General features: G+C 29.8%; 1 protein-coding gene across 5 annotated transcripts in view; it reads left to right on the forward strand.

Moving 5' to 3' along the window:
- The window catches only part of rngo (DNA damage inducible 1 homolog rngo), a 91,439-nt gene that overhangs the window by 69,140 nt on the left and 5,557 nt on the right, over positions 1-16,742 (forward strand). For 4 of the 5 annotated variants that reach the window (XM_075357400.1, XM_075357397.1, XM_075357399.1 and 1 more), the window contains one exon: positions 1,354-1,509. The exons of the other annotated variant lie outside the window; for it this stretch is intronic. In XM_075357400.1, coding sequence (XP_075213515.1) covers positions 1,354-1,509 — 156 coding nt within the window. The remainder of the gene's footprint in view (positions 1-1,353; positions 1,510-16,742) is intronic. 5 annotated transcript variants of the gene reach the window in all.

Raw genomic sequence — 16,742 nt, forward strand, 5'->3', positions numbered from 1 at the left:
GTTTGTAGTCACGAGACAAAAATCATGTTGACCAGTGTTATCAAAGTATTTTTTTCCAAAATCCATACTTTATCCCGCCACCATTTTGGGTACAGACATTATACCAACTTTTTATTTATACCATTTTTCTTGTCTTAAAGTGACCTTTAAAATGATTTATCACACAAAGGGTATTACCATTTAAAATATTTGAGTTACGACCCTGGGCCACCCCCCTTAGAAGGGGTTGAAATTTTTTTATATCTCATTAAAAGGTGAAGTAGTTGACAGATACCTTATTCTAAAAGTTATAGTATTCTACCTGAAATGGTATTAAAATTGTTGAGGGGTTTTCATACTTTTGACCCGCTCTGTATATGTATACGTATTCTGTTTCTAAAATTTGATTTGATTTTGTTATATTCGTAGGTGAATTTATATCTAGGCAGTCATTTAATATGTATGTCTTGTATAAATTGGTATCTGTGAGTGTTCAAGTATCAATGTTAAAGTAAGTTGTTTGCACATAAGATTTAAAAATTTGTGTACAAAACAAATCTTTCCCATTCATACATGCTTAGACTATTATTTAAAAATACAGCTCATTAAATAATATATAAAAATTTGCTCAAAAGTTTCATTTAAAAATGCAATAAAACAACTGTTTCAAAACAATTTAAATACTTAATAAATAACTATTTATACAGTTAACACTTTCAGCTTATAGAATTTACACACAATTTACACTATTACCAGATGTACAGGATTCCTTGTACAAGAAATATTCCCTGATACAAGAAACTCCCAGATACAACGAATATTTTATACATGTATATATATATATTTTTTTTTTTTCTGTGCACATTACAGAATATATATATTGATTAAATTTTACAATCGCATCATGAAAGGTATGAACTTTCAAACACAATAACCCGTGTTATGGAAATTTTATAGCGTATAAAATTAAAAAAATTTGATTTGACTTAAGTATAATAATGAACAGATAGATGGGTTGTGTTATTTATTCTATATGTTACATTTTTGATATAAGGAGCCATTAAGAACAGCGCTATAAACAACTTCACTGAAGAAGATGCTGCTAATACCTTAAAAGATCTTTGAATGATTGAGTTCCATTAATTTAAAGCAAGTTGTTTACAGTTTGTAAATATTTTATGTGTTATGTATTTTTACTCCGTTAAATGATTTCAACATTTTAGTTCTAGTTTAGCACAAGACATGAGTTTAAAATAAAATAATTTTTATTAATTGTGAGAAAACTTCTATTTCTTAGATCAAGTTACTGAAAATATCTATTTAAAATAATATTAGTACATATTTGTATATAACATGTTTAATGTTATTTACTAGGTAACAGTCATGCCGGCAAAAGAAAAAGGCAACACCAGTATCTGTGTCTTCTTGATGATAATTGTTACATAAATAATTTGGATATTGCCTTTTCCTCATGTCCTCAATGTTCCTCATTCTCAACCATGTACTTGCCTGAATTTGTTGGTCATTATGGTAATCTTTGCATGTTTTATATTATTGTACTTAGGTGCTCACTGGTTATACCACTTTTTGGAAATTCTATGGGATTTTCTTATATTTCTTCTTTTACTTTACATTAAGCTTACCAAATTTTTGGCTTGTTAGTAGAATAATGAGCTATTAGTCAATAAGTTAGCAATATAATTAACCGATTTAAGTCTTTGGTAAACCTGTACACCCTTTCAACCTCACGGTTCCGTAATATATGAAACATTTCAGTATGCTAGATCCTACAAAATTACAAATTGAATAAAAGTATAATAAATCACCAACCTGAGAAAAGGTAACGACAAAGAATACTGGATGTCATTTGATGCCACGTAAAAAAAGAATCAGAATGACATCATGTTTTCTGGACACTGGTGAATTAACAAGAAACAGATACAGTCTATCCCTGATCATAATATTATGTTAAAGCATAATTTCATTGCTTAATTTTAGACAGCTGCTTTATAAATTAATTCTTTTAGAGATTGTGTTTAAAGGTTGTTTTTTTTTTAGAGTATAACTTTTAATCTACAAAGTTTCCAGTGGCCTGTTTGCCTATATACAGTCTGTGGTAATTTTAGCTGTGGTAATTTTGTTATTCATGACAGTGTACGTAGATGTAATTTAAAATAAACTGTCAATTGTGGTTGTACCACAGTATTTTCTGTTGTCTTAATTGGTGATGTAAATAATTATTAATTTATTTATTTCTGAAGTTAAACTGCTCTGTACAGAAAACTGGAATTGATTGTATGCCTGCTTTTTCCTCTATGTTAAAGTGCAGTGGCTGTCTAAACTGTCTCCTAGCTCCATTCTGTTGTTGAGTTTTTGTTAACAATCATCCTGACCCAGTGATCCAATTTTATCACATAATAGTGATATACTTGCAGTACTAACAAGGGGTACAGGTTTTTCTATTAGTCCCGAATCTAAAAACCTTTTATATTTAAAATTAAAATGTTTTAATGACGACTAAGAATTGTATAAAATTTTTTATTTGTTACATTTGTGATCATCCTTAGTTACAAGTATTGCTGCTTTCACGCTAGTGTCAGCTGATGTTACTGCCGGAGGTTTTTTAATAAGGCAGACATGTATTAAGAATGTGGTTAAAAAATGTGAGGATTTAAACAGAGTCCATTTAGTTTACAATTTTAGTTTTATATATTTCATAATGCTCAAATTTGTTAAAGATCTGGTGGTCCCCTTTTGGTAAGTTTAGAATTGCTAAGATTATTGTCAGAATTTGTGGATTTGTGTCTATGATGTGACTAGCTAGTATTGACTATTTCTGTAAACTATATCCTGTATGACCATTGTTTAGTGCAAGCAGAACAGTATAGTTCACGTGTTCAAGGGATGTTGTATTTATTGACTGTGTTCTGTGTGTAATGATTTGCGTAGAACACTGCTGCTTGAATGAATAACATTTTATGCTATGAAATATATTATTATAAAATCGTATTACAGTGATGTATAAGACACAATTCAAAACATACAAACTTTTCAGTCACATTCCTCATACGTGTCTATTTAATTAAAAAATTAATCAGCAGTATTTTTAATTGCCATCATTGTGAAAAAACCAGCCATCATTGAAGATGATAGAAGAAATAACTGAAAACATTTTAAGTAAAAAATTAAAAAAAGTTTTATTACTCAATTTAGTTGCGGTTATTGTTAACAAAAGTTAAATTTTAAATAATATTATCATTGACAGTCATGGAAAACCAAAAAAACATCGACAAATATTGCAAAACCTGCAATAGATAACTAGAAAATACAAATTATTATATAAATCAGTCAATCAATGCTGCTTTATCTTATGTAATTAACTTGTTCTTTAAAGCTAATGTTACAGTAATGCTATATTGTGATTTTTAATGTAGTGTTGTTTATGATGCAGTTTTAAACTGAACATGGCAATTATCTGTGCATAGTTATGTGATCTTGGTTGTATTAATTGTTTATTTTTCAGTATGTACATGCTTGTTTTATCCAGTGAGCACTGTATATTCTGTTCTTTTCTTTATCTCTTGTTCAGATTTATTTTTTTTAACTGTGAGTTTGATCAGTGGTGGCTTTTGTTCAAGAGCTCTAGAATTCTATGTAAATACATTTCTTTTTCTAATCCAAATTTACGTATTTTTAACACGCTCTTATATTTAAAGAACAAGTAAGCAAGTAAGGTAGCTTTTCTAACTATGCTGTTTACTTAAATTGTAAGATTTCAGCATGGTTTTCATGAGCGATACATGAAAAAGCTACAGTGCCTGCAGCATAGAAGTTTGAATGCAGGGCATTTGCCCTCTGGCATTATATTTGCCATCTGGCTGTTCAGTTTAAGATCTTTCTAATGAAAGGTATCAGGTGGACTGTGTAGTGATTGGGTTGATTTGAGAACTCATGCAATTTGCGTCCCTTGATTTATAAAGTATTGTTTTCATTGTCATTAAGTTTCTAAATTTTCACTTTCTGTTATTTTTCCCCGTTATCTCTCTTTCACTATAGAAATGAATAAAAATATCTGGGATGTGAACTTAATTTTTCAAGTTGAATTTTGCTTTTAAAATTAATTAAAATGAGTTGGATCATACAGCTCCTAATTTAGCTTTGTCTTTGGTAGCTTTAAGTAAGAGAAAGCTGAATTAGAAAATTTTACTCTGGTATTCATCATATAATTATTTAAAACTTATTAAATTTTATTATACCGAAAGTGTTTATATTTAACTGCATCAAGTATTTTTTTCTTATTTCATGCATTTTCATTTAGATATGCTTTTTGTAGGTAATGCTGTTGTACGTAATAATGCAAATCATGGAAAAAGAGAAAAGGTTATCTATAGGCTTGCAGACTGCTCAGTTTCAGCTTATAAATTTTCTTTATAAGAATTCCATTAGCCACCACTGGTTGATTTCAGTATTATTAGTTTGTAAATAAAAAGTATTTATGATAAAAAAGATAAAATTACAAAACTTGCATAAAAAAAATTTATGTTTTAAAAATTATATCATGCAAAACACTTAATTGAAACTTAATATCGTATAAAAAACTGCTTTTTCTGTAAAATTCAATGAAAACTGTTGGAATTAAAAACAATATGTATAAACAAAGTACCCAATTTTTTTACCTGTTTTACTGGTAGTGCAGTTTCAATGTTATAAAAGTTTTCATTAGTTAATCAGTTCTCACTAAAGATAAGATACTTTTCTTTTGCATTGAATGGCATGTTTCTACATCACTTTTATAATGTTAAATAGTATCATAACTTCAATTAACAACTGGGTAGAAAAATGGGTTGTGAAGAGTAGAAGTGATTCCATTAAAAATGCAGAATCTTTATCTCCTGTTAGGAAAGGGTAGTCATTTTAAAATTAGGTGATTATTATTACTGTTTCTATTAAAGAATACTTTATTTCTTTGCCAATGGTATTTTCTTCTGTGTTTAAGTATATAATGTAGGTATGTGCGTGTGTACTTGGCTGTATATGAATGTGTTGTAAGTGCAAATGGCTGTACACACACTTACAATTTTTGATTTCTGAGTGTGTAAGTGTGATACTCTTTGTTTGCGTGTGATTTTATATATATATAAGGATGTATTTATGTTTGCTCTGTAACTGGCCATCAATCCTGTACATATAATTTTTTAATTTAAATTTAATAAATAGTGTTTTGATACTTACTAGTACAATATTTTTTTTTAAATTCAAGATTTATGAATTTAAGTTGCGCAAGAGTATATTTATTATTCGGTTTTCATTTTTATTTAGATATATTATAAATTTATTGTTTACTGAATTCATTACCGAGTGCAGATTTTATAACTGTGTGGGAGTTATTTTATTAACAGAAATTTTTTAATTTAAGTTTTTATATAAATATTGTTTTTACTATTTTCTTTGTTCCTCCATTTTGAGATTATAAATAAATAAGAGGTACTACACTTCTACAAACAAGTAGAGGTTAGGTACTTTAGTAAAACATATTTCTTTCGAACTGGTTATCAAAATTCTCAGAAATTTTAATGGACTTTTAAAATTATTTTTTCTTTTGTACGAATACATCACTTGATAGGCATTTCAACCTAGGGTGATCCACCAAACAGACAACCCTTTAGGATGAACTGACTGTCAGCAAATTCCTAGCATTTGTGGCGTGGGGGAAGTAACGAGATCAGATCTCACTCATAGAACCGATAATAAGAAAATAGGTTTGCTATTAGAAAAAGGGATCGTTAAAAAAAACTTGTCTATCAGTCAGAGTAGTTTATATTTAACAGTATCCATGTTAAATACACTACTTACTGTAACAGTATGGTTAAAAACATATTGTTCTCTGAAAAAGATATTTCTAATCCGTACTGAAAGACAAAACATGGCTGCCATTTTCAACTGACCTGGAAAATCCTTTTATGATGTAAAACCTTTTTTTTTTACAAAATCTCTAAAAAGTTATAAAACATTACAATTTCACCAAAAAACTAAAACCAAAAATTAAAAATGGGGTAAATTGTTAAAAGGAATGTACCTTTTTTAATTTTAATTTAATTTTTAATTACTACATAATTTGTTGATAATAGAACTTAATTCCATTTTTCTGAATTTTTAACAGTATTATAAATTAGTTGTAATAATTTGACAATATTCATTGTATTATTTCTGCTATCTGCATTTCAGTTATTAAGGATTATTAATCAGCATTTTTTAATTTTATTTTATTTTTTTTTATTTTATAACAACTTTCTGTTATGATTTTAAATTTTAAGTTGTTACAAAGAAAATTCTGATATTGTTTGTAACATATGCACTTTCTTAATATATATTTATTGAATATGAATTAAGCATATTGGAAAGGATAACTGAAAGCATTGATTGAGAAAGAAGAAAAAAATATTGTTAACAATAACAAAAAAAAAAAAAAAAAAAAAAAAACATGTATTAACAAGCTCAAATAAATCTATTTTGTAAGAAGTTTATTTTAAATTGGCTACAACAAAATAATGTTTAAAAATTAAAAATAATATAATACTTTTTCAGTTTTTCAATTTCAAATTAATTAGACATTAAATTAAAAATAAATGCTATTGACCCATTAACTATAAAAAATTGTCATCAATTTTTATATATCATAAGTTTAAAATTTTGTTAAAGAAGAATTGAAAAAGAAGTATTTTTATTTCATATTGCTTTTTTTTCTTGTGTTTTGGATTGTTATAGAATTTTTTGCCTTCAGTCATTTGACTGGTTTGATGCAGCTCTCCAAGATTCCCTATCTAGTGCTAGTCATTTCATTTCAGTATACCCCCACATCCTACATCACTAACAATTTGTTTTACATATTCCAAATGTTGCCTGCCTGTACGATTTTTCCCATCTACCTGTCCCTCCAATAACAAAGTGACTTTTCCAGGATGCCTTAATGTGTGGCCTATAAGTCTGTCTCTTCTTTTAACTACAATTTTCCAACACCTCTTCATTTGTCACTTTATCCACCCATCTGATTTTTAACTTCCTCCTGTAGCAACACATTTCAAAAACTTTTAATCTTTTCTTCTCAGGTACTCCAGTCATCCAAGTTTCACTTCCATATAAAGCTACACCCCAAACATATACTTTCAAAAATCTTTTCCTGACGTTTAAATTAATTTTTGATGTAAACAAATTATATTTCTGATTGAAGGCTCGTTTCGGCTGTGTTATTCAGAATTTTATATCGCTCCTGCTTCGTCCATCTTTAGTAATTGTACTTCCTAAATAACAAAATTCTTCTACCTCCATAATCTTTTCTCCTCCTATTTTCACATTCAGGGGTCCATCCTTGTTATTGCTACTGCATTTCATTACTTTCATTTATTCTTGTTTATTTTCATGCAGTAGTTCTTGTGTAGGACTTCATCCATGTCGTTCATTATTTTTTCTACATATTTTTTACTCTCAGCTAGAACTACTATATTATCAGCAAATAGTAGCATTTTTATTTTTTCACCTTGTACTGTTGCTCTGGATATAAATTGTTCTTTAACATCATTAACTGCTAATTATATGTAAAGATTAAAAAGTTCCCTCCCTATATTAAATGGATATAGGGAGGGAACATCCTTGTCGGACTCCTGTTTTTACTGTAGCTTCTTTCTTATGTTCTTCAATTATTACTGTTGCTGTTTGGTTCCTGTAAATGTTAGCAATTGTTCTTCTATCTCTAATTGTACCCAAATTTTTTAAAATGCTGAACATCTTATTTCAGCCTATGTTATCAAATGCCTTTTCTAGGTCTGTAAATGCCATGTTACATTGGTTTGTTTTTCTTTAAACTTCCTTGTTCTATTAATCTGAGTGCTAAAATTGCTTACCTTGTCCCTACACTTTTCCTGAAACCAAACTGGTCTTCTCCTAACACTTCTTCTACTCACCTCTCAATTCTTTTCTACAGAATTCTAGTTAAGATTTTTGATGCATGACTAATGCAGCTAATTGTTCTGTGTTCTTCACATTTGTCTGCTCCTGCTTTCATTTGTATCATGACTATAACACTTTTTGAACTCTGATGGAACTTCCCCTTTTCTGTAAATATTACATACCAGTTTGTATAATCTATCAATCACTTCCTCCCCTGCACTGTGCAGTAATTCTGCAAGTATTCCGTCTATTCCAGGAGTCTTTCTGCCATTTAAATCTTTTAATGCTCTCTTAAATTCAGATCTCAGTATTGTTTCTCCCATTTCATCCTCCTCAACTTCCTCTTCTTCCTCTATAAAACCATTTTCTAATTCATTTCCTCCGTATAACTCTTCAATATATTCCACCCATCTATCGACTTTACCTTTCGTATTATATATTGGTGTACCATCTTTGTTTAACACATTACTAGATTTTAATTTATGTACCCCAAAATTTTCCTTAACTTTCCTGTATGCTCCGTCTATTTTACCAATGTTCATTTCTCTTTCCACTTCTGAACACTTTTCTTTAATCCACTCTTCTTTCACCAGTTTGCACTTCCTGTTTATAGCATTTCTTAATTTCCGATAGTTCTTTTTACTTTCTTCATCACTAGCATTCTTATATTTTCTTCGTTCATCCAACAGCTGCAATATATCCTGTGAAATTCAAGGTTTTCTACCAGTTCTCTTTGTTCCACCTAAGTTCACTTCTGCTGATTTAAGAATTTCCATTTTATCATTCTTCCATTCTTCTTCTACATTTTCTACCTTATCTTTTTTACTCAGACCTCTTGTGATGTCCTTCTCAAAAATCTTCTTTACCTCCCCTACCTCAAGCTTCTCTAAATTCCACAGATTCATCTGACACCTTTTCTTCAGGATTTTAAACCCCCAATCTACATTTCATTATCACTAAATTATGGTTACTATCAATGTCTGCTCCAGGGTAAGCTTTGCAGTTGACGAGTTGATTTCTAAATCTTTGCTTAACCATGACATAATCTATCAGATACCTTGCAGTATCACCTGGCTTTATCCATGTGTATATTCTTCTATTATGATTTTTAAACTGGATGCTGGCAGTTACTTAATTATACTTTGTGCAAAACTCTATAAGTTGGTCCCCTCTTTCATTCCTTTTGCCCAGCCCATATTCACCCACTATATTTCCTTCCTTGTCTTTTCCAATGCTTGCATTCCAATCTCCAACTATTATTAAATTTTCATCTCCTCTTATGTGTTTTATTGTTTCATCAATTTTTTTTGTATACACACACTACCTCATCATCATCACTCTCTTCCCTATCTTCTTGTTTATTATGAAACCTACTCCTGCCTGCCCATTATTTGAAGATTAGTTAATTACTCTAAAAATCACCTGACCAAAAGTCATTTTCCACTTTCCACCGAACCTCGCTAATTCCTACTATATCTACATTTATCCTCATTTCCCTCTTTAAAGTTTCTAACCTACCAACCTTTTTTTAGACTTCTAACATTCCATGCTCCAACTCGTAGAATGTTATTTTTTAATTTTCTGGTGACCCCTTCCTTAGTAGTCCCCACCCGGAGATCCGAATGGGGGATTAGTTTACCACCGGAATATTTTACCAGGGAAGGTGCCTCCATCTTTGTTATATGAAAACACAGAGAGCTACATTTTCTTGGAAAAAAGCAACTGTAGTTTTTCATTGCTTTCACTGCGCAGTACTTAGAAGATTGAGTGATGTTGATATGGCCGTTTAAGTCGTTCTGATTTACGCCCTTAACAACTACCGAAAGAACTGCTACCCTCTTTCAGGAATCATTCTTTAGTCTGGCTCTCAACAGATACCTCTCCACTATGGTTGCACCTTTGGTCCAGTTACTCACTGAGTATTCAAGCCCCCTCACCATCGGCAAGGTCTCATTATTCATAGAGGGATACAAAGAATATTGTTTAAAAAATATTGCAAAAAATGCAGAAGCCTAATCTTATATGTTGATAAAAATAAGAACAGGATTGCAATGAAATAATGTAGAGATCACTTCTAAGGAAATGCTCTGGCAAATAGAAGTACATATTTATATATATCTATAATATATTAAATATTTATATATATATATATTTTTTTTTATTATGTTTTTTGTAGTAAACATGAAATGCTGATTATAAAAATTCCTTAGACTGTGTAAAATTTTTCTATAACAATTTAGTCATTTCTGAAGTTGTCTATTTAGAGAGTTATTCATTTTAAAAAATCTCCTGCTGAAATTGTGTGAACAAACTTACAACAGGGCTACCTAATATAAGAAATAGTAGATCTTCAAACAGGCCCTTCTTTGATAAACCTTGTACTCAATCAGATATGTCAATATCATAAGCAGACATCTGGCTTTCTAATTTTATTCAATTCCTATTTTTTTTTTTGGCCGAGTATGCTAAATTTTACTGTGTGGTGTTCACTAATTTGATTATGTTGTGCCCGCAACATAATTTTCATTTTTTTCTTATAATTGTATTTGTATTTCTGCAGAATTAAGTAACTCATGTCTACTAATTTCATTAACAGTCTGTACAACTACACCTTTGCTTTCTTGTCATTTAGTGCAAAAAAAAACACACATAAACGTCAATTTGACAAGAAAGATTGAGGAGTTTGATGGAATGGCCTATGTGCAAAAGTCTTTTTCTGAGAAAATATCAAAAACAATTTTACTGTCAATTTATAAAGTTATTTAATACAATTTATAGGCTATCTCTTTACTTAATCAAAACTTGTACCTGTTATTTTGTAAAATTTGTAATAAGAATTAATTTTTCACAGTTGAAATAATATTTATGGATTTTATAAAAACTTTGCACAGGGGCCCTTTTTCCATCAAAGTGGTGTTCAGTGATCCAAATAATGCTGGGACACATTTATGCATCATTTTTTATTGATTCCTTATAAAAAAAATAGGAAAATAATTGTATTTTTATTCACTTTCAACGCAATCATCAATACCATCATTAGAAATATTATAATGTAGTTTTATTTATAAGTAAAAAACTCATAAGTGATCTCATATTGTATATTTTTGCTGTCGAAAGTGTCCCTTGAGCATCCAGCTCAAAATTTATCATTTACATTATGTGTTTAAGAAATTGAAATTTGTAGGTCCCACAATAGATTTTTATGTTTTGTGTGTAGGTACTGTTCCATGAGTAACGTACACAATTTTTACATATTTTTGAATTGAAAAAGTATAATTTTTAGTTTTCGGTTTTGTAAAAAAAAATATTGTTCAAGACCAGATGATATATTTTTGATAATGGGGCTTCTGTGCGTAACGTTAATGGTTCTGGATCATTATGGCGGTTTTTTAAAATATCTATATATTTTTCAAGACTAACTATTTTCTATCTTCTGTAATTTTTTGGCATACATGTCAAAGTTTCGGTCACATTGGATGTAGCTATGGCCTCATACAGGGAACATTTGAGTCAATGTTATCTTTTTAGTAAATGCTAACTGACTATAAAAGTTTAATATAACCACATTTTTATTTTGGCTCCATCTGCAACAGATGAAAAAATAATGAATTTAACTGTTGGATACAAGAGTAGCTTTTCTGTCACAAAATCAGGTAGTAGAGTGAACACACTGCATTTGCACCTTTCATTGATTTATGTTCATAGTAATAGTTCTACTTTTACTATGTATTTATTTTTATTTTTAGTATGTACTTTAGTACATTTCGCTAGTAGAGTTAAGTTGTGGCTAGTCATCACCAAAATATTATTCTTGTCAGGTCCTTGGGAAGAAGCAATATAATATTTTTTATAATAAGAATGGTATTTCATTTTAAGATGTTGTTTCAAAGTAATACTCTTGAAATAATTTGAAAAGTTGTGTTATATAAAGTTGTGGATTTTCAAAATATTTTCTTTTTGATTTTTCAACCCGTAGTGAGATTTTTTTGTGAGTGATTGTTAGCAAATGATTATTTATCCAAACATTCTGTTCTATTTTGTGAAGACTGTTATGATGAGTGCCTTGTGTTTTCAACAATTTTCTGCTGTATATTATTCTGTCATTTTATAGAAATTTTAAACAAATTTATTCAGACACTTTTAAAAACCTCATTGTGCTTTTCTTCATGAACAAGATTATATTTCATCATTCTTTTTAAACGTTTTGATAAATTTTCATCTAGTTGTTGTTTCCCGCTAATTGAAGAAAACACAACCGTAAATGTTATTTTTAATTTGGTCACTTACCAACCGGTAATTAGATTTACTGCAATTCATTTTCACATAAAGCTTAAACACCCTCATGAACTCATTTGCAGTACATAATCTTTAAATCCAACCAATACTATAATATAGACAAGAAGAGCATACAATACAGCTCAATAAATATTGTTACTGCAATTTTTTTAATAAACACAGAAAAATGATTAATGGTGGAATTGTAGAAGAAAACTAGGCAGAAACAAATATCACTTTGACTGAGAAAGGCCTTTAGTGGTTTAAGCCCCTTTTTCATCAAACTCCTCAATTATGGTTATTATTAATAAATATAGCTTAATGGTTATTAATAATTATAGATTGTCATAATTTTTGTATTGAGTACAGTACAGTTATCTACCTTTCTTAACATTGTCATAATTAAATCATCATATGTTGATGTGTTTTGGATATATTACATTTTAAAATAGAGTAAAGTGAATTTTGAAAGTGGAGTACATCTGAAACGCATCAACATGATTTAATTATGATGAAGCTAAGAAAGGTGGTAATTGTACTCAATAAAAAGGCAATGCATATGTCTCTTATATTGGTAAATAAGATTTAAAATCATGAGTAATTTTTTACTTTGTTTTTACATCAGTTGATTGATTAAGAAACAAATAGGATCCTGGCTTTACCCTTAGGCATTTCAGCAATTAGTTCAGGTTTTTGTGCAACCTGTAGTGGCTGTATGTTGGTTATCAGAGGTCAGCATTGTACCACAGATGGAACCGAGGCAGTTGACTGAATGAAAAAATAAAAGGATTAAAAATGTGAAAATTAATGGAATAGAATGGTGAATCCACAGAGAAGTTTCCATCTCTCTGATTTGAGTAGTTTACCGTCTTGCAAAAGGCCAATGTTTCTACATTAATGTTTAACCCAAAAGAATTTATCTTTGTGTACAAAAATTATATCTAGCATATTGCTATAATTTTGTTTTCTAATATTTTTGCTAGTTAGATATAGATTGCAGGGATCTGATTGTTAGTTTAAACAGTCTAACTGTTTAAATACAATCGATTGGTATAAAAATTTAAGTATATGAATTACAGGTTTTGTAACTATTTATGATTTGTACTTAACAGTTATATTTTGCTGTTCAAGAATTTTATTGTGCATGGATGTACGAGCTTTGAGTTAATTTTTTGCATTGAATTCTATATTTACACGAAGTGTTTGTACACTTTTATAACAAGTAGGGTGGAGGTTCCCATTCATTTTAATGGAAATTCTTTCTTCACAACGCTTTATCTACTCATCCTAGTTATTAATTAAAATTATATTCATCATAATACAGTGTTTCTCAACCTGTGGGGTGCATCTCCCTAGGGAGCATGCTAACACTAAATGGAGGGTGTGAGCATATCGAAAAGAGAATATTAAAAAAATTTAGTAATTTACTGAAAGGAAAACAAAACAAAATACATTCTGACATAATAAATAATAAAATTTATGCTGATATAATAAGTAGGGTTATATTACTACTGCACAATGTATTTAATAATAAACTTATCAATACTAAATTAAAAACAAGTTTGAAAATATTAGCGACTCCCTTGGGCCTGTCTTGCTGAGCAAAGTTTTTTGAGGGAAAGTTTAATATTAGAAATAGACACTAGACACTCTGAGTTTTTTTTCTATATTTAGCTGAGATCTATATTTTATGTTCAAAGCAGCCACCACAGAAAATCCAGTTTCGCAACGGTAGGATGTTGAAAATGGTAATAGTATATGAAATGCCCTTCTTTTCAGTGCAGAAACCTCACCTACACTATATGAAATGCCCTTCTTTTCAGTGCAGAAAACTCACCTCCACCCCTGCCCAAAATTCAAAGAGTGATTTATTCCTAAATAGTCTTTTGATTTCACCACTTGCTATGAAGTCTATGAAGATTTCTTCTTTGGCAGTTGAGAGCCCTTTGAAATATTTTGAAATGGATCCCTAACCCACTCATAACTTGCTAACAAGTTGTCATCAGCAAGAAAATATTTTTTAAATTCTTTACCAGCATCGCTAATGATTTTCAATGGGTTACAAAAACATCTTTTACATGTCGTCCTTCAGCTTTGAAAGTTTTAACACATTCATCCATATTTGCAAACGTTTCTAGGTTTTTGCATTAAATTTCTGCTTCATAATTCCAATTTTCTACAAAAAGCATTAACTTTGTCACTTGTATCCAACATATGTGTATTTGCTCCTTGGAGTTGAAGATTTGAGGTATTTAATTCTCAAATATGTTGACCGTGTAGCTCTATTCCATCACAAATAAACCATCTCGAAACTTCTCAGCTTCCAGTTATTTTTCCTCTTCTAGAAAAATGATTTCATCTCTTTAATTCATAAACACATTGTAAAAATTTCTCACATGATAACCATCTTGCCTTGCAGTAAAATATTAACGCTGAATTTACTGCACCCATACAAAGTGCAGAAAAGATTCTTGATTTTAGAGCTCTCATTTTTATATAATTTACCACGGCTACTTCTGTCATTAGCACAATTTAGACCAGGACTAATTTCTTTGGAAGCCAGAGCTTCTTGTAGATCATGCAAAGTGTCCAAACATACTGGAAATTTTTGTTTCACAACTGCTTGTATACTTTGGAATCTTCCAGACATTGAACGAGCACCATTGGTGCATATTCCGATTCAATTTTTCCATTCTATGTTTGCCTCATTTATAAAATCATTTAAGATAGCAAATAATGCGAGTGCTGTTGGTTTGCAGAAAAGTAGTTCTTCTACTGTTGATATACCACACAAAATCGAACATAGGCAATGAAATGAGCATCTTTATTGCTGTTCTTTGTTGCCTCAAGTTGAATTGAAAACAATTTGTCCCACAACTTTCCAAAAAAAATGATGCTATACATCTTCAGCTATATCACAAATTTGACAGGAAACAGTATCATTTGATAGAGGTGTGGACTGCAATTGTTTGCCAAAGTTATTTCCAAATGTAGTTTCTGCAATCTGAATTGTAGCTGGCAAAATAAGCTCTTCACCAATGGTGTGAGGTTTTTACATCTGGTTATTTTATTTGAAACTGTATAAGAGGTAAGTAAAGCTTTCTAATTTACAAAGTATTTAAAAAAATTATGTTTGCTTTTCATATGATTTTAATTTTAATTTGAAGAATTCTCTGGTTTCTTAATGTACTCACTATGAAGCATTTCCAAATGTTGTTTAAATTTATTAGGTTTCATAGTGTTTGTTACCAAAATATTTGAGCAAGTGACACACAGGGGCCTTTCTTCTTTATTTACTTCAGTACTTGTAAACCCAAAATTTAAATATTCTTGAGAATATTTCCTTGATTTTATTTTTGGAACCACATTTATCTGTGCACGCGTTGATGCTTCACTACTTTCTAGTGCTCACCTATGCCAACTTAAAAATTTAATCTATGATTCTGTATAAATCTGCTGCCATGAATTACAATTAACATGCAAATGACAATATACACATTCATATTAGATTCAGTAGCGATAGAAGGATCGACTTGACTAAGACTGGCTGGATTTGAATGAGATGCAGTACTTAAGACACGTTTGTGCAGATGATCGCGCAGACATTCTAGAATGCTTGAAACAGCAAAATATCGGAACTTCTTGCAAAGCTGCAAGAATATCCGATATGGTGAACATAAGATTTGAGAACAATAGAGAGGTATTGATTATGGTTTTGTCAATGCAGTGGATCGGTGTTGCCAAATGTAAATTTATTTACTTATTCTTTTTAATTTGTAAGGTTTGTAATTATGGGCATACTGTAGCTTTAGCGTCAAAATACTCAAAATACATTGTTATTGTGACAGGGGAAGTGATGAAAATTGGGTCGCAAATACTGAAAGGTTGAGAAACGCTGTCGTAATATGGTGAAACGTATAGTTCAGTACAAAAAAATTTGTCATTATTACCGAGAGCCAAAATAGATTTCTTATTGGATGCCATGTTGACATCATCATTGACTAACAGAGTTATGGAAAATTCATATTTTAACTATTGTATAAAACAGTTTATTCAAATCAAAATTAACATTTAATATGATGTAAAATTTAACTTTTTCCATGTAACAGTTTTTAGAATATAACACTAAACGGTTAACTCTTTCTTTTGTTTTAAATAATAAGGAGTAAGAATTTATTCTTGTTATTTTGTTCTGAATTTAAGTGATTTGGTTTTTTTAGTCATTTAAATCTAATATTACTTGTGACATACATTTTCAGAATTAGTTAACTAATAGTTCATCATATTCTAACAGCTTATTGTATAGAGTGTTTATCATGATGTGTAGTTATTAAACATTCTTCTTCCTCAATTGAAATATTTAATATTGAAACCACCATAATAGAAATTGTAAATACTTTACTTAAATGCTTATTGAAATATCTTTAGAAAATCTTTATTAAAAAGTTAATCTAAAAATTTTCATAACAGTTGTAGTCAGAAGTAACAAAATTGATCTATTCATAACTGAGTTTTTCTAATAGCTAATAAATTTTAATTTTTTA

This window comes from Lycorma delicatula, chromosome 2 (assembly GCF_047948215.1).
Source record: "Lycorma delicatula isolate Av1 chromosome 2, ASM4794821v1, whole genome shotgun sequence".
NCBI classification, from domain to species: Eukaryota; Metazoa; Arthropoda; class Insecta; order Hemiptera; family Fulgoridae; genus Lycorma; species Lycorma delicatula.